General features: G+C 42.6%; 1 protein-coding gene across 7 annotated transcripts in view; it reads right to left on the bottom strand.

The window, feature by feature from the left end:
- Nucleotides 1-375: 375 nt before the first annotated feature.
- ate1 (arginyltransferase 1) overlaps nucleotides 376-19,391 on the bottom strand; it is a 55,460-nt gene continuing 36,444 nt past the window's right edge. For 5 of the 7 annotated variants that reach the window (XM_031905571.1, XM_031905570.1, XM_004915808.4 and 2 more), the window contains 4 exons: nucleotides 13,626-13,807; nucleotides 12,314-12,413; nucleotides 3,902-4,022; nucleotides 376-2,444 (listed from right to left, as the gene is read on the bottom strand). In XM_031905571.1, coding sequence (XP_031761431.1) covers nucleotides 2,266-2,444; nucleotides 3,902-4,022; nucleotides 12,314-12,413; nucleotides 13,626-13,807 — 582 coding nt within the window. In that variant the 3' untranslated portion in view covers nucleotides 376-2,265. The remainder of the gene's footprint in view (nucleotides 2,445-3,901; nucleotides 4,023-12,313; nucleotides 12,414-13,625; nucleotides 13,808-19,391) is intronic. The other 2 variants (XM_031905572.1, XM_012967701.3) reach the window with 1 other exon arrangement.

The following is a 19,391-nucleotide window of genomic DNA, read 5'->3' as shown; positions in this document are numbered from 1 at the left end:
CTGATCCCTCATGGGCCTGTTTTCAGGTCACCCAGGATACTGTGTAGTTTGTTCATGAATACGGATATACAGGTTACACCATCGTGACTGATGAACTGATCTCACTGGATGTAATGGGGGTTGGCCCCTCCCATTCTTGGGCTGGGCAATTCCTTGATAGAAGGTTTCATCGGACTGGAATTTCTGACCGGCCAAATATGGTTCCTACCAACAAGATCAGAGGAAGGTCTATCTGACTCCAGTGGCAACCATACAGGTAGCCGCGCTACCATCCTGTGTAATGTTTTATATATTTAAGGCTCATCCTGCAATGTAAGCATTGTTTGCAAGATACGGTACCCAAAGGCTTACAATCTAAGCAGAGGATACTACAGATAGGAGACACAAAGGCCCAAATGTGGAACATATTTATTCTGGCAGCTTAGAGCATTGGGATCTGCCTGTTATCTACAAAGAAAAAGAAGGGACAGTTCCATAATTATGGCAATAAACAGAGTGAAATGGCTCAGCGTCATTTGCTCTTGTTCCATCTGCCGTACAAGTACAAGCCGCTGAACCATATTAATAATGCCGACATTATACAAAGGAAAAAAATATACCAATAATGTTCTATTCAATGGCAATAGGCATGGGGAGAGGGTGGATAGACACACAGAGCTACTAGTAGCAGCTACTTGTCGTGGCTACTAAAATAGACAATGCTGATCATTTACTGATAATTGTCTCTATGTGTGTTTTAGCAGAGGCAATTCTCAGTATTGTCTATGGCAGGGTATTTTCTGGTATTTAGAAGCCGTGAGAAGTAGCTGCTACTAAGTAGCTGTGTGTGTTCACCCTTATTGACGCCCCCCTATAGCTCATAACAAGGTCACAGATAAAGGATAACAATGGCAGTATCAGCCATAGTTCCAAGAAAACCTGGGGTACTGAATACATTTTTGCTGCCCATTTCACCTAACCTTCCCGCTGGGGTTGCAGGTATATCCAGCCCAACTGGCTTTCAGGCCCATTTCACTACTCTGAACCCCCAATACCCCCCGGGGGCCAGTCGGACAGTCTGGCAAGCAATTACTTTCAGGGATGCTTCTAAGGACACTTCACAATGAGACATATTAACAAGAAGCGTACATGGTGCACATATTGTTATCTAGCTTCATTTGCCTTCACTTATTATGTTACATTATGTGGCACATACAGAGAAAGGAAAGAGAGCTGTGGGGGGGGGGGGGGGCGAGTCTGTAACAAGTAGTAAATTAAGGCTGTAATTGTCGCTTTATGTAGTTTAGAACAGGCAATTCTTAGTATTGTCTATGGCAGGGGATTATCCGGTGTTTAGTAGTCATGACAAGTAGCTGCTACTTGGTAGCTCTGTGTGTCTTCACCCTTAAGGGGGTTCTGTAATGCCCAGGAGCAATAACCCACAGCAATCACCTGGAAGCATTTACTGGTCACATGTTTTAAAGTAAATATCTTATTGGTTGCTATAAGTTACTGCTCCTGGGCAAACTTAGTGTCTTTGATTACATATGGGAGTATGAGTTCTATATGCATGGATTGTGATGTATTTAAACAAAACAACTGGCCGAGCCTGATGCACTTACTGCCGTTGACCATTCCAACCGCTCGTTTGTACGCGGCCCCGCATGGTATAATAGCAAGTGAATGAAGAGTGCGCTTAGATCTGAAGAACACCTCGTAAAACAGCTTGCTGAGAACATAGCCGGGAACATTTGGAATTAACGCAGTAGGTTGTTCAGGCCTTTGGCAAAACATAGTGGGATCCTGTTGGGTTAAGCCTAGAACTGCCAACATTCTGCGTCTGCCAATCAAATGCCTAAATAAGCGAGAACCAAAAAAAGGCAAATCGGCATAATCTAGAACGACAAATAACTTAAAAGTGCCATGTTTCCCACGCAAACACTGCCCTAGTTCAAGTCTGCAGAAATGGGGGCTCTAGACCATGGGACGGGGGGAGATAACGCAAGGCTCCCCAGCATTTGCACAACTCCAATCATTCTCCATCAGGTAACTGACGCCTGAGGATCATGGACTGAAAGCTGGAAAGCCTGACATTGCCGCGTAAGACTCGCAGGTACTTGCATAGTGCTCTAAGTCAGTGCATAGAGGAAGGCGTTGGAGAAACATTGGGTGCTGCTAATATTTGCTGGCTAATACCTATTCCTTCATTGAAGCCGACTCCACAGAACAAAATAGCATGCAGTACATCCCCCCCCACCCCTGGGAACCACGCATTCACTGTCCATCTCAGCTGCGATACAGCAACATGCGTTCTGCGCAGGTCTGACCCACTAGGCCTGCGTATTGCTTCACAGTCGCCTCATCGTTCGGCCCTTTGCGCCTCTTCTTGTAGATGCAGTAGGGCATGACTGTGCGCTTATACAGGACTCGGACCCGACCCAACTCCGCCAGCAGGTCTCTGTCCCCTGTGAATATAAGTAGGTGGCAAGTTCATGTCTATTGTTCATACATAAGCGAGAAATAGGAAAGGTTCTGCTGAGCTAAGTATGCGGGGGGAACATCTGTAGCACAGCTGGGGTACACACACACACAGAGACTCCCCCCTTTGCACAGCACTGGGCAGCGTATTAAAGAAAGCCGAAATTCTTCTCACTTTGTACTCTTATGAAGACGGCATGAAGAAAGTGTATTACAGTGTGACAAAGAGAAACAGAGGGGCAGGGGGGTCCTTATGTCTAAATGCAACAGATCAAATCATTATGTTAATGTTAGCGGCACTACTCTGTCTACAAATGTTCAATACAGAGCTTAAAGCTGCTGTATAAATGTGCGTGTACAGCAGGTCCCCAGCTCCTCTCTCCCCAACCCTCGTGCATGTTTCCTAGTATATATATATATATATATAGTATATACAACCATCTCTGTAGATTGCAGGGACCTATCTACCCCACCCCTGCTGCACTGCAATATCTATGGTAAAAGGGTTTGTACACCTTTAAATTAACTTTTAGTATGTTCTAGAGCAGGGATACCCAACCTTTTTCATCCATGAGCAACATTCGAAGATAAAAAGAGTTGGAAAGCAACACAAGCATGCAAAAGGTTCCTGGGTGCCAAATATGGGCTGTGATTGGCTATTGGTAGCCCCTATGTGGACTAATAGCCTTCGGGAAGCTCTGGTTCAAGCCAAGAATTCAAGAAGAACATCCAAGGGGCTGGTGAGCAACATGTTGCTCAAAAGCCACTGGTTGGGGATCACTGTTATAGAGAGTGCTAATCTGAAACAATTTGCAATTGGTCTTCATTTATAAATAGACATGGTTTTTAACTTATTTAGCTTTTTGTTCAGCAACCCAGATTTGAATTTTAGCAGCTATCTGGTTGTTAGGGTCCAAATTACTTTAGCAACCAGGCACTTTCTGAATAGAAAGATAATGAAAAAGTAACAATAGCAAAGCAAATAAGTAAAAAAATCTATAGAAAAAAAAAAAAAAGACCAATTGAAAAGTTGCTTAGAACTGGCTACTCTATAACATACTGAACGTTAACTTAAATGGGCCCATACTGCCTGCCAGCTGTGTTCTTAACACAAACACACAACTAACTTGATGCAACCCCCAGTCTGACAAGATGACTCTGAGCCAACTTGGTCAGTAGAGGACCCCAGCTGCTCATCCATGGAGCCCCTTAGGCTTCTCTATATGCCGACATGCTTACAGAGTGGCTCACTGGGCGCCAAGATACAATTTGGCATGAAGCAACCCCCTGCCAGACTATGTTTATTATACACATTTCAGTTTGAATAAACATTAAAGTTCTTCTGGTTATTTCCACTTTAAATGGTGCGACCCGATGACTAAATCTGTGAATATCCCCTTTATTCAGCGTTTAGCAGCACATGAGCTATCGGGTCACAACATACCTTCTTTGGGGTTGTTATTAAAGCGAGAGTATTTAGAACGTTCCAGAAGAGGCAGGCATTTCTCTATGGGCTGCCATGTATAGGTTTCTGGGCACAACAAATCCGATGGTTTATACTGACCCTGAAAAAAATAAGAAGAGGGAGTCATGAATCAAACCAAACACTTAAGTGTCATTTACACACAACCCCTTAAACATTATGCTTAACAGGCCCGGACTGGCAATCTGTGGATCCTGGCAAAATGCCAGCCCCCATTTTGAATCCAAGTCCAGACCTGGTGCTTAACATTATTATTGCTATAATACATATATATGTAAATATTACACATTTTTCTGGTATGTAGGATAAGAGATGAACTGGATGAAAGGAATAGCTGTCAGACAGATGTGCCCACTTTGGGCAACTGCCACCCTGATGATCAGCAGGACCATGCTAGAAACCTATATGACACGTGGACAACCACTTGCTACCCACAAACTTTCAACCCACCCCTCAGCTTAAAACAGACCAATGGAATTGACAACAGGCAAATTCCAAAGGGGCTGCTGTAAGATGCCATAGACATTAAGTGGGCCTGTGGGGGCTGTTTGGGCATCTGTATACTTGAAATGTCAGTCCATACCTGATGTCAGCTTTTACAAGTCCCCCAAAACCTATCAATGATAAGTTTTATAAGCAATTGTAATAAGCAAGATTTATCCCCAAAACAGCTGTGTTTTTTTTTTTTGTACAGGAAAGCCCTTATCCTAGCACTGATAGCAGAGGTTCTTCACATCCTGGGTGTCAGGCCTCTGTTTCAAGTGCAAATAAACAAGACTACACTGGACTCTCGAGATGAAAAGAGACAGTTGCTAACACAAATTAAATCCAGAAAAGCCTAGCTAATGTTTATATATACAGAATAACCGCATATCTTACACAAATGAGTCATTAAACATAACGAGGATGTTGAGGACACGATGAAGGCTTCCAATAGGCAATTAATCATATTTGGGAGGACATGAAGGTCACCAGGAAATGACACAGATAAATATTAATGAACGTGCCCTGACTGTCCCACTATCAAAAGCCTGTAGCAATGAACTTTCAGGTCTATGGAGGGTTAGTCAGGCAGAGGCTGAAGAGCATCATCTTTTTAGATGTTTCAGTAGATGTTATTCCTTCTCTGGTCTAAGAAAGAACAGGCTCCTTTACTGCTGAAATCTTTATCCAGAGTTTTCTGTTAAGAAAGGAATAAGGTACAAGATTCTTCTTGTGAGTTTCAAAGCCCTTCATTCCTCAGCACCACAATACATCTCTTCTCTTGTGTCTCCATATATTTCTGGCCAACCCCTATGTTCCTCTCAGAGCCACCGCTGGTCTTCCACTGCTGTATCCTGCCCCAAACCTCTCTCTCCTGCTGCTCCTTACCTGAGGAATGCCATCCCAGAATTCCTCCATATAGCACTGATCCAACATTGTGCCTGTAACGCTTTTGGCGTAACTCAAAGCAGGTGATCGTAGTTCAATTTGTGGCATAGAAGCAAGTTTTGCTTTTAACAGAGCCGCCTACAAGGTGGCAGTCCACACAAGGATAATAATCGCCAATCACAGCCTTAATTAGCAACCACTGGGGTTTAATTTGCAGCCCCCTAATACTGCATACACTTGAATGTCACTCATAGGTAAAAATGTTGAGATCTCAGCCATGTAGAATCCTCCAAGACTCCTCTAGGAGCACTGGCATAACAACTCAGGGCTGCAATCATGGGGGGGAAAGGGGGTAGTGTTGTGCCTTCATCACAGAAGTTACGCAAATTGCAATTTACGCCACTTCCGCAAAAATGGCCTAGAACACTATGTAACCTGCCTAGAAACTTAAGTAACTTGCATATCTTGTAAAAGACAATGCAGAGAAGCTTTGTAGGGACAAACTCCACTGACCCCCAATGAATTAACAACTTAAGGTAAATTTCACTGCCGCCCAATGAGCTGACTGACTTATTAATACATTAATTATTAATTTTAACTATTTATATGAACTGCTTATTATTTACTGCTTGTGATTTACTAAATTACATGAGCATCTCCTACTTTCCAGCATAGGAATGACTGGTTACTGGGCCCCACAGCAACATCACTGAACCCCTACATTTACACCATTTGCGTAAGTAAAAAACGCAATAAAAAACCTAATTATTATTACATTACTTTTACTGTTTTTATGACCTACTACTGCTAGTTATTGGGCCCCACAGCAGTAAAATCGGGCCCCTAAACTTACATAGTTTACGTAACTTGTGCAAAACTTACTTAACTTCCATATCAAGCAATGTAAGCACAAAGCAGGGGCAGGTAGATGGGAAGGGGTTAAACATAGGGCAAACTCCACTGACCCCCTATAAACTGAATGACTTCCTATTAGCACATTGATCAATGGAACTCTTTATATGAACTGCTTATTATAGAGAATCATCAGCTGTTTATATTGCACACACAAGGGGCATAGACAAAATTTTGGTACTGCACTTGTTATCATGGGAGGCCCCAAACTTTCTGATGGTGTAACATCTAACGCAGTCTAGGCACTTAGGGGCCAATGCCCCAATCAATGTAAATTGCATTGCTTATTACACATCTCTATGTGTATATATCTCACCCACTCGATGGGGCAGAAGATTCTGCACATCTCTAAAGGTGGCCATACACGCACCGATATTATCGTACGAAACCTCGTTTCGTACGATAATCGGTGCGTGTATGGCATGTCGGCGAGTCGACCGATATCGCAGGAAGCTGCTGATATCGGACGACTCGCCGATCGGACCAGTTTGAAAATTTTGATCGGGTGCCATAGAAGGCACCTGACCAAAATTCTCCCTTCAGAGCTGAATCGGCAGAAGGAGGTAGAAATCCTATTGTTTCTACCTCCTTACCTGCCGATTCAGCCCTGAATGGTGTGTGGCGGATCTGACGATGTTTCGTGCGACCGATGGTCGTACGAAACATCGTCAGATCGCCACGTGTATGGCCACCTTAATACACTGGTAGCATTGCTGAGCTAGAAGTTTAAATTTAAGAGCGCACATCTGAGAGAGTTGAGAGTAGCAAAATGTGTGAGATGAAGAAATGACCCGGAGTTGCCTCTTCTGTATCTGAAGTGCTTGCTACTTGCCTCGGAGGAAATTTACATTTAATCCGGTGAAGCCTTGTTGTTCTCCAGCCTAAGCCCATGTATATATGCAGCAGGGATGAATGAAGGAAAGAAATGGCCCCTCATTATAACTAGCAAATACTAAACTTGGGGGGCATTTTTTCCAAAGCCTAAATATCTTTTTAAACTTCAAAAGAAAAAGTATAATCCGTGATCTCCATAAACACATTCAGCAGCTCTTTTAATCCCAAGAGAGAGATTAGAGTGAATTCTTACTGGCGATCATTCAGCTCACTCCTGACTTGGCTACGTTGGCTTCAGTGAGCAAGAGCGCTGACCCTTAAAGGGACCCCTCAGGGAAGTTACAAGCAGAACTAGGGCTTAACTCTCATTCACTGCAGTCGCTCTTGGAATTTGCAATTGTGTAGCGCTCTATTTAATGCATAGAAACGAGGGTCATTTGTGACGGGCAGCTAGGGGATTAGCACTCACTCTCTGGTATTCAACATGTATGCAGGTTAATATATTCTATTCCCATATTGAATGCTGCCTTATGGTAGAAAAAGAATTAATCACAGTATTGGGGTGTCCATGTTCATGGGTTTATTACTGTCTTAGCAATTCCTTTATATTTCTCAGCAGCACTTCAGAAAGCATGGTTACCGACTCACTAAATTCTTACAATTTACTCCATTAATTTCAGCCATTGAAAAGCAGTAGGTGAGACATGCCAGCAATTAACATGGCCTCCCAAACCAGGAACTCCCTCCCATGGTGGGGGGCACAGAACTCACTTGGAGCATTTTCTGGCCCCAATAGTATTGTTTCCCCCAACCATAAAATCATAATCAGCCTTATTCCTTGCCTGCACCTAGAACCTGGTGTAGACACACGCAGCAGATTTAAGTGCGGAACTGCATACTTGCATGTTTATGTGCCAAAATCTGCCCTGTGTGCCTGCACCCGGGTCCAAGAAATGTTTCTGGGTGTTGACAAGGAAGAAGGCTGATGCCTGCATAGGGGCAGATTCTCGGCCTGCGTTCAGGATCGGACCAGATCCCAGCAGGGCGTTCCACTGATCCTCAAGTCTCCCTCCCCAGACACGCTGCAGGTAAGTTTCATTTACACGTGCTCGGGGGAGGAGGTTGGACGGGTGGGTGCCCTGCGGGGAGGTGTGTGAAGGTCACAGCGGTGCCATTGGGGGGTGCAGGGGCCCCTGAGGCACAAGCCCAGGTGGGCCCTGCAGCCCCCAGTCCGACCCTACCTGCGTTTATCCACAGGTTGAGAATACGCCACACGTGGCACACTCAGTAGACGCTAAAGCTGTTGCAACCAATGGCGTATTGTAACCAATGGCGTAAATACATGTTAACAGGGCTCCACAGCAAATTCAATTTATGGCCCCAAAACATTAGTAAGTTGACGTGTTATACCAAGATATTAAAACCTAAGTGGGTACACTCCTGCCTCCCCCTGCAACCGCAGGGCCTGCTTCCTCTGTAGTTATGCAGCGATTGTAACATTTTTACCCTTGCACCCTAACTAATTACCACAATCATAACAGAGCAGGGAACACCCCAGGTGAAAATGTCTGCTTGCGGAGTTGTGGTCATAGATTTTTTTTTTATCCAATTTCACAGTGCACAAAAATGTATGATGAAAAAAGGCCGCTCACGGGGCTATTAAAGGATGCTTGGCCGTATCTCTAGATTAGGGAAACTATCTGCACACTTTGAGTGTATTTTTTTTTTTTTTAATTCCAATGGAACCAAAGAGCTGCCTTTTATGATTACCATAAAAACCAAAATATTGGCATACGCTATGTGCCAGGAGAGGGAAAGATCAGAAGCGAGCAGCAGCTCTGCCCCCTCTCCCGGTCCTCAGCTCTGGAGACATTTCAAAGGAAAAGCCTGCGAGGGATTTGCAGAAGGCACTGGGAATATTGTTTGCTCTGCCAGATCCCAGCTAGGGAAGGGTCACATGGAGATCAGGGAGAAGCCAGCAACAAAGGGGGGATTTAAGGCAGCAGAGTCCACACAGGCTGGCACAGGGGAGGTTAAACACACACTCCAGCCCCACTCGCACATCTGCATTCGGTTGCGGCATAATAACCCCTGTTGATATTTTATTAAACGGGTATTAAGGAAGCTTTGCTGTTTAAGGCAGCTCGCCCCTGCGCAAACAAACCTTTGCCTAAACTGTCATCAGAGGCGCATTAGGGACACAAACGCCTCGGGGGAGTGCGGCCGGAGGGTCATGGGATTGAAGCCTTATTAAAGAAAAGTGTCCGGATTTGGAGAGCCCTGACCATGAATGGAATTAACATCACATTCCGAGGCAGCTTGGGAAACGCAGATGCACAGAGATAAGGCGTCCGCGGGGCATTTTTCTGATTCTTCATTTACACAGGGAAATATATATATTTATAGAAACCCAACGGTTCTGTGTATTGTCAGGGAAGAATATGTGGCTTTATTCTGTACCAACTGCACGAATTCCCTGAAAAGGTTACAGTGTTTTTATAAAGAATCCAGACATAGCAAGTTGCGGTGTGTGTATAAATGTTATATGTAGCCATGGCACAGCTATGTGTAAAGGGAAACATAAGCCTCAGTGTAGAAAAGGAATAAGAAAGTAGGGCTGGGCTGGTGTTCCTCTTGGTTAGAACAGATGTGATTAAAGTTATCCAAGGTTTCTAATGTTTTCCTAACCAGATCATTATCAGACCAGCCCTCTTTTATTATGGCCTGTTATAGGTTACTATACAGGTTACCCTTGAACCTAAAGGTAAAATCAAAGAAGTTTTGTACAGGTATAGCTTCCCCTGGTCTCTTTTAATCTTCTCTTTTTCAAGTGTGCTGGCTCAATTCCTAGAATCTAAAGGAGGAGGAGGAGGATAAACCCAATTTATAAATATCTCATCATTTTCATTCAGGCTATGGCCACTAGGGCCCTGAGGCTGCCCACTGCAGTGCTATACTATAGAAAGCTTTGGGTAGGAGAGAGCCCCAGCAGCCAGAGTTAGAATGGCACCTGTGAGCTCACCCACTGAATATGCTGGCGCTATATAAATAAATGATGATGATGGTGAGTGAATAACAGAGAGTCGTGTTACCTACAGCACTAGAAGTGAAAGTAGCCAGCTGTACAGCATCCTTTCTAGCCTGGGCAATGGCATGGTTAGTGGAGTAGGAGGGGTGTTGCTATTAGGAAAAGCCACTGGTTGGCTATAAACCAAAGCCCTTTAGGCCATTCAGTACAAACCCAGCACTTGCTCAGAATTCTTGGTATGTGACTCTACCTCTCCCTCTGTAAAAACAAACCAAGGACTGTATATTCCAGCACTTACAGAGGCCCCGAGAGCGCGGCTTTACACAGAACAGAAGTGGAATACTATTCTGCGTGCTGTGTCATGTGTGCCATTAGTTCTCTTTGGAAACAGAATGGCAAGAAGTTGCCCCACAGTAAGAAGTGCATGACATACAATGATGGGGAATATAAGCACTTACGGGGATTGATCACCTTTGAATTAACTTAGTATGATGTCGAGTGTAATATTATGAGACAATTTGCAAATGGCCTTCATTTTTTATTATTTGTAGCTTTTTTTTAGTTATTTTATTTTTAGTTCAGCAGCTCTCCGTTTTCAGCAGCTATTTGGTTGCTAGGGTCCAAGTTACCTTAGCATCCATTGAGTGGTTTGGATGAGAAACTGGTATATGAATAGGAGAGGGCCCAAATAGTAAAAGAAAGTTACAAAAAGTAACAATAACCACTGTAGCCAAACAGAGCAATAGCTTTTTGGTTGCTGGGGTCAGTGACCCCTGTGTAAAAACTGCAAAGAGTTTGTCACATAATTTAAAATATATAACAAATAAATAATAAAGACTAAGTGAAAAGCTGCTTAAGTTTAAGTTAAACTTAATGGTGAACCACCCCTTTAGTATAAGGGACCCCCCCCCCCGGTCCCCATAATGGATGGATCTGCTGTGCTGCCTGATCACTCTTCCCTCCATGACCGTTTCCTGCACTGTATCACCTCTCCTTGCTCCTTACATTGCCTGTGAGATTGAGGCAGGGTAAAGCTTAGAGAACCAGGCTGAGAGATTTATAGGCTACTTGGTCGCTCAGGATTACAATCATTATTAAAATGAAAGCAAGTTATTTGTGCGAGACCCATGTTTTCAAACAAGTCGCTTTGAATTCACCAGCCAGACACATATCTGTCAGCAGGCCGGGTAATCCGACTATTGGTAGAGCAGCGCAAGTCTAAACCGTTCAACTGCACGTTCCGTCAGCGTCTCAGATTATATATACAAAATAATTTAAAGGAGAAGTAATGGTCAACAATGGAGAAGGCTATAAATGTTATTTACTGTGTTTTGGGGTTCGGTAAAAGCCCAAAAGTCCTTTAGCAGTGAAGATCTGTGCCTCTAAAGATGACCCCAGAAGCTGCCTGTCTGCTTCTCTACTAAATGACATCACATGATCCTAAGCTTCTCAGCACCAGCCCAGAGCACTCTGAGCATGTGCAGTGCCACTGACACTCAAAATATAGCGAGATCCAAGACGGAGAGCACTTGTGGACAATTCTGAAAGCCTGTATCATTACTGTTATGGGACTGCTAAGCCACTGGGGCTGGTACAGTAAATTCACAATATTAAATATAGCATTTTTGGCCATAAGGAAACATTGCAGGGCAGTTTGAGAGGCTTTTGCACCATGCTCAATATTGCCCAGGACTACAGGTGAGACTACCTCTGATCTGGATATTTTGACTGAAACCTCAATGTTTTAGTCCCTCCTCACCTGCCAGGTTTTTAAATGATGCAGAAAGAGAAGAACTGTTTTGCAGCTGGATTTCAGCATACTATATGGTATTTATTCATAGATTTTGAAGGAACAGATTAATAGGCATATTAGGGGTTTCTGTGTTAAGTGGGGCTCTTTAAAAAATGTTGGTTCGGAAGCCGGAGTTCCCCTTTAAACATATTTGTAAAAGTTTTCACAACCTTTTTCAAGAAAAGGGTTTAAATATGGGCAGATTTTGTATTTACACCAGGCTACTATAGCTACAGTGTTGTGATGGGAGTCTCCTTAAACCTAAACAGGCAAAACACTACAGCACATACATTAAACAACCTTCCCATTTTTGGGAGCTTTCCCTTTTACATGTGTAAATTACATAACGCTTAAGGCCCTGGGTGTAGCATGTTAGTAATGACTTTGTTGTTCAACGTGTGTCCGTTCAGTATTTCCCATGCTGCACTGGGCTTACCTTGTATCTCATCTTGGGGCAGGTATGAATGTAGAAGCCCATATAGTAATAGCACAGGTCAGCAGCTTTTCTCTGTAGCTCGCGAGTGAAAGCAACTTCTCTGTAGGGAGGAATGCATACACTGAATGTATCACTCATTACACACACATACATACTATACAGCTCATTCACAAAGGGAGGCATTGAACCTCTGTGCATTATTATTTGCACATTGTCTCCTAACTGGATCACAAATTGTTGCCTTGATAGAGGCCAACACAGTCAGAAGCATCTGGCAACTTTCATTTAAGGTGACTGCAGAAATTGCTACAATTGCTAGAAGTTGCTACAGCACGATACTAGTCACCATTATGTTTAGCGTGGCAATTAATCGCTGCAACTGGATTCGAAAAGTCACAGCAACTAATCACCCCATCTGTCTTCGCCCTTTGGGAAAGTGAATGATGGCAATGGTCACAGGGTACATAGTAGATAACAGATAAGCTCTGTAGAATACATTGGTATCTGCTATGTAACCTGTGCCTTTTTTCCTTCCTTTCCAGCTTGAATGGCAGCCCCCCTGGCTACACAGCAGTGTTTGTTCGAGTTTCTGAAACAAACGCACCAATTTCTCTAGTGCAGGGCAACACAATATAATATTTTAATTACTTTGCTACATTTTATTTTTTGTGGTTGCTTATCGTTTACCGCTTGCTCAAAGATCCCTCCCTAAGAGCACTACACTTTGGGCTGGATTCTAAGCAGTGGTACAACTACGTACTTTAGGGGGAGCAATTGTTATCCCTTATTGCTAGCCACAGTCAATAAGCCTATTTTAATGGGCCGGGGGTACAAATTAATAATTACTTTTTATTTCCTGCTCTTTCTCGGTTGAGCAGGGGACTGTGGCATGTGTATATTGCATTTACTAGATCAGCCATTGACATTCTCTCTAGGGAATTACAACTCCCGGTATGCTATCTGATTATATCTTTCTCCTTTAGGCTACGGCCACATGGGGCTGATTCTCAGGCTGCGGATAAACAGAGAGTCAACCCCTACGTGAACAACTTTTCCACTTGCCTGCACCCACAGTCATTGCAATGCCAAGGTGCTGGCACATCCATTGGCTGATCAGAGTATAGGGACTGATTCTCAGATTTCAGTCCCTGCACTCATAGTAGAGGTCAAAACACCCTATGTGCCATTACTCCTGTAGCAGAGCCTTTACTGATGATAACATCATAATTCTCCATGTCCCTCAATTTTCTGCCAGGTTTTGCTGCAAAAAAAGAGTGAGAATAAGTGAATTTTCCCCAGCTGTTGCTCTTACCTTAAGGCAGAATAGACCCCAGGGGAAAGGAAGGCATAGTCGGGATCATAGTAAAGGTACACAGAGGAAACACAATAAGGGAGGATGTCAATCACTCCAACAGCAATGATCTTTCCATCCAGCCAATACTGCTGGTGAAAGGAGCCATAGCCACACGCAGGGCCATCCGGTCGAGTCTCCGGCTTTGCAGAAAAAGAGGGGGGAAAAAAACAGGATATTCAGACAGGAATATTTATAGAAGCTTATACAGTGCACGTGCCTTGTGATATGAATTAAAACTTGGCTACAGACAGAAATGCAATAGCTATAGCAGTTATCGTACATCTTCTGGCACTCGGCGACGAAACTGGACCTGCCCCAAACATGCTCAGTTACTACGAGCCTCGCAGGCAAGGTCTTAACCCGGACTAGTAATGCAATTAAATGTAATCTTGTATTCTGGATTCTGTATACAAACTCTTTAGCTGTAATAATGCCCTTAAAGGTTGCAATACAAGTCGCTCACATAATGTTTTCCAATGTATAGTGTTTTATCTACTGATGGTACATAATTTAACAGCGTAAAGGTTAACTAAAACCTAAAAATGACTACGGCTAAAAATACTGAGCAATTACCCTACCAGCCTAGAGGTCCAATAGCGTTACAGCAGTAATGATTCAAGTCTTTAAATATGCCCAAAGCAGCTCCCCACCTTGGGTCTTGTTAGGCCATCTTTTGTATGCCGGTGGCACTGCACATGCTCAGTGTGCTCTGGGATGCTGCTGAATAACTAAGTTCAGCTATCAATGGAAATCATCAAGCAGAGGTGATGGCTGTCATATTGTAACTAAGAAAACAATGATATAATCTATGGTTGTTGAAATAGCACTCTTTAATTCTATTAAAGGTGGCCATACATGGGCTAATTGTAGCTGCCGATATCTGTCCTTTTGACTGATTCAGCAGCTTATTGGGCCGTGTATGGGCATGAATGAGAGGCCTGGCCGACCAACATCTGGCCTGAAATCGTGCAGATCTCGATCAGGCAGGTTTGATTTTTCCATCGGATATGGGACCCCGAACCGCCGTTCTGATTTAATCTTTTTGCCCCAGTGCAAAATAGCCGAATAAGCCCGATATCACCCACAGGTAGGTATATCGGGCGAAAATCCTCTCGCTTGGTGACCTCGCCAAGCAAGCGGATCTTACTGTGTACGGCCACCTTTACCCTGGATATTCAAGTTAATCTCCACTTACATTGTTGAATTAGACTGGTTGGAATTTAGATACAGTTCAGAATTCAGCTAAATCTTTGGGAGTGGAATTAGGTATTTGCCAAAATTTTAGCATTTGCAGAGGAGAAAGTGTAACAATATTCCTGAACTTTGCCATTGGCCTGTTATTTCTTTATTTCTTGCGGTTTGTATTCATTTTTAGTTCCACGGCTCTGTAGGTTATTATTTAAATTTCTTTGGTTACGAGGAGAAGTTTCCATAGAAACCTGACATTTGTTGGAATGTTGAAAGGGAAGAGCAGAATGCCTGATTAGTAGATAAAAAGTTATTGGTGGAGGTGTGTTGGGAGGCAGACAGATCTACACTGCCTTCGCACATTTGCTACACACAGAAAACAAAACCAAGACCAACTGCATAGTTGCTTAGATCACTTCTATAAGCAGCATATTAACACTAATGTGAACTCCCCCATCAAAGAGTTCTATAGATTCCAAATGAAACAATGAAAGGCAGGGAAGCCAAAGTCATGGGCTCGGAGTTAAAGGAGCAGTTCAGTGTAAAATGATACTGGGTAAAATAGACAGACTGCAAAAATAAAAAATGTTTTCAATATAGTTAGCTAGGCAAAAATGTAATCTATAAAGGCTGGAGTGGGCAGATGTCTAACATAATAGCCAGAACACTACTCCCGCCTTTACAGCTCTCTAACTGTCAGCCAATCAGTGACTTGAGGGCAGGCCATTATTATTAACATTTATTTATAAAGTGCCAACATATCCCGCAGCGCTGTACAATAAGTGGGTTTCATACATTGGACATACAGAGTAACATATAAAGCAACCAATAACCGATAGGCCATATGGGACATAACTGTTCAGTTAGTTTGCATTTGAATCTGACCTGCGTGCTCACAAACTAACTGAACAGTCATGTTCCATGTGGTCCCCCCTAAAGTCACTGAGTTTCTAAGAGCTTAGAGAGCTGAAAGCAGGAAGTAGAGTTCTGGCTATTATGTTAGACATCTGCCCACTCCAGCCTTTATAGATTACATTTTTGCCTAACTATATTGAAAACATTTTTTTATTTTGCAGTCTATCTGTATTACCCACAGTTGTAGTTTACAGCAGACAGTTGTAGTTTACAGCTTGAGCAAATCAATATTCAGTCCCCCTGCAATATGTATGTCTGACAATTCCCACAGTCTAAGAATAAACAGAATTTGCAGCCTGAAGTTCCCAGCTTGGCAGCATCAAACTATAGTGTCTAAGGCTGAAGATGGCATGGGAGCTGTTGCCCAATACAGAGTGTGGCTCAATCTGTGCATGGATATCTGACCTTGTTGTACTGACCCTCACCATGGTGAAGGCTAACAGTCAGTAATAAAACTGAGGAGGAGTTGGAGGGGGGGGAACAAAGCAGTGCAGACAGCAGGAGGGGAGTCTTTGCTAAGTCTGAAGCGGGTGGCTGTGATTTATTGCAGCTTGATTGTGAAACAGCGTGAAATGCACAATGCACAGGAATGAAAGGGCCCAGCACGTGGGCAGGATTAAGGAAGAATTTGCCGTTTCAAACATATATTAATAACTTTTATTTTTTCTGCCAAGGCGGCCCATATCACCTAACAATGCTGGGTAGGTCCCTCTGGCAGGGAAGGGTTTAAGAGAACTTTTATTAATGTAATACGGTACAAAATGCGTTTAGTCATGTCATTTCTGTTGATTTGTGGTGACGGATGATGAAAGAATGCGGTGTAGCACGGCACTTGGCAAGGTTCTGAGTATAGTAATGCTTTGTCTGAACATGAGCTTATCTACATTAATCTGGGGAGAGAACTGAAGCGGCTGCCATACGCATATCTATTTTCCCGTGCTTTCTGATTTTGGGCTGCGCTCCACCCACTATTTTCAGGGTCACACAGATCCCTAAATGGAGTTAGTGACTGTGGGGCTGAGGGTAGTTAGGAAAGAGCTATGGTGCACCCTTCTGGGGCACAGGTGGTACTGAAAAAACATGGAATAAATATAAATATTGTTAATAAAGCAAAATATCTAGTTCACATAGTTTTGTGCATAGCTACTCAACTACTCCACTGGCCACACAAAGGTCTATAATGGTTGCCATTCTCAAGTCAGCAGCTTACTGGCCTTTCTCATAACTGATGAGGACTTGGTTGGACAGAATGTAGTCTTCTGGGCTTCTCCACTATTTGGTGACTTGGTTAATGCCACAAACAGCGTTTTGTGTGCCACCCAATACAGGTATGGGACTTGTTATCCAGAAGGCTCGGGACCTGGGGTTTTCCGGATAAGGGGTCTTTCTGTAATTTAGATCTCCTACCTTAAGTCTGCTAATAAAATTATTTAAACATTAAATAAACCCAACAGGATTGTTTTGCCCCCCAATAAGGGTTAATTATATCTTAGTTGGAATCAAGTAAAAGCTACTTTTTTATTATTAGAGAGAAAAATGAAATCATTTTTAAAAATGTAATTTATTTGATTAAAATGGAGTCTATGGGAGATGGGCTTCCATAATTTGGAACTTTCTGGATAATTGGTTTCTGGATAAGGGGTCTGATACCTGTACCACCAGCACATACTACTTACATTAATGGAAACCACTTGCCACTACATGCATTGGGTGGATTATGCCATCAATGTTAACAGCAGTCTGCACTGGCGGTATCAGAATGAGTAACTGCCAGGCCCAGACTGGCAATCTGTGGATTCTGGCAAATGCCAGAGGGGCTGCTGTAAGATGCCATAGACAGTCACTATTTCTAGGGCTGGTGGGGGGCTGTTTGGGCCTCTTTGTACTTGAAATGCCAGTCCAGGCCTGGTAAACTCCAATGTCAACTAACAGTTCTGCATTCAAAGGGGAAATAATACCTTGGATTTTATCAAGCTGAACAGGTATTCCTTTTCAGAAAGAAGTAAAAGAACAAAAGTGCTGCATTTAATTTGGGCAGCAGACAAAACAACTGATATTTGAAAGGCAACTTGAACAAGATTATCTCCCAAAAATAGCAACTATCATGTAACGTATATATACAGTATACCTTTATTATATTTTTTGGCCACATTTCCCTGTGCATTGCATTACACGGCATGTGTGTGTCAACTTGCAGTTCTTCCCTTACAGTTAAATGTATCCCCTAGTATTAGTGAGCAAGAGCAGAGGAAAGCAGCAGATCTCTGACTGTGTACTAGTCCAGTATCATCTCTGCAAACTACTGCAATACTAATTCTGCCCCCTACTGATCAAACTGCACCATAAGAGAGGGTCGGTGATTCACGTGAACTACTCTGACTTTGACACGGTAAGATGCACAATGTAATGTTTAGTGTAGGGGTTTGCAAGCTACAATGTACGCCATGTTTTTACATCTCTGAAGGGACATGGCATAGAGGGAAAGACCTACTTACTGTGTTTACCCAAGATTCGGGGCACCCAGCACGGCAAAGCTATAGTAAGCCATGGAATCATGTCAGTGTTTTACAAGCACTGTTTTACAAGTCTCTATTCATTTCAGGCAAATATTATTATTAACATTTATTTATAAAGCACCAACATATATAGATTTCCTTTTAGATATCAGACATTTGCACTTGAGCAGATTTTATCCGGGTTTACCGGATAAGGGGTCTTTTCATAATTTGGATCTTCATGCCTTAAGTCTACTTAAAAATCAATAAAACATTAATTAAACCCAATAGGATTGTTTTGCATACAATAAGGATTAATTATATCTTAGTTGGGATCAATTACAGGTACTGTTTTATTATTACAGAGAAAAGGGAATCATTTAACCATTAAATAAACCCAATAGGGCTGTTCTGCCCCCAATAAGGGGTAATTATATCTTAGTTGGGATCAAGTACAGGTACTGTTTTATTATTACAGAGAAAAGGGAATCATTTAACCATGAAATAAACCCAATAGGGCTGTTCTGCCCCCAGTAAGGGGTAATTATATCTTAGTTGGGATCAAGTACAGGTACTGTTTTATTATTACAGAGAAAAGGGAATCATTTAACCATGAAATAAACCCAATAGGGCTGTTATGCCCCCAATAAGGGGTAATTATATCTTAGTTGGGATCAAGTACAGGTACTGTTTTATTATTACAGAGAAAAGGGAATCATTTAACCATTAAATAAACCCAATAGGATTGTTTTGCATCCAATAAGGATTAATTATATCTTAGTTGGAAACAAATGAAATGTACTGTTTTATTTTTATAGAGAAAAAGGAAATCAGTTTAAAAAATCTGAATTATTTGATCAAAATGGAGTCTATGGGAGACGGGCTTTCTGGATAACGAGTATCCAGATAACGGATCCCATACCTGAACCACAAAAAATTGCAGGTCTCTATTAAAAAAAATTCTACATCATAGAACAATAAAATATATTTTTCCAATAATATGTTGGACTGGATAAGCAATAGTAAAAAAAAAATGTGTAAGTAGCAAAGGCTGCCCTTCTGGCTCTTAGGCGGCATTTTGTTTATAAGCAAATGAACAGAAAGAGGCGGGTCTTATACTTCCACC

This window comes from Xenopus tropicalis, chromosome 7, assembly GCF_000004195.4.
Source record: "Xenopus tropicalis strain Nigerian chromosome 7, UCB_Xtro_10.0, whole genome shotgun sequence".
NCBI classification, from domain to species: Eukaryota; Metazoa; Chordata; class Amphibia; order Anura; family Pipidae; genus Xenopus; species Xenopus tropicalis.
This window is presented reverse-complemented; position numbering and strand designations above follow the sequence as displayed.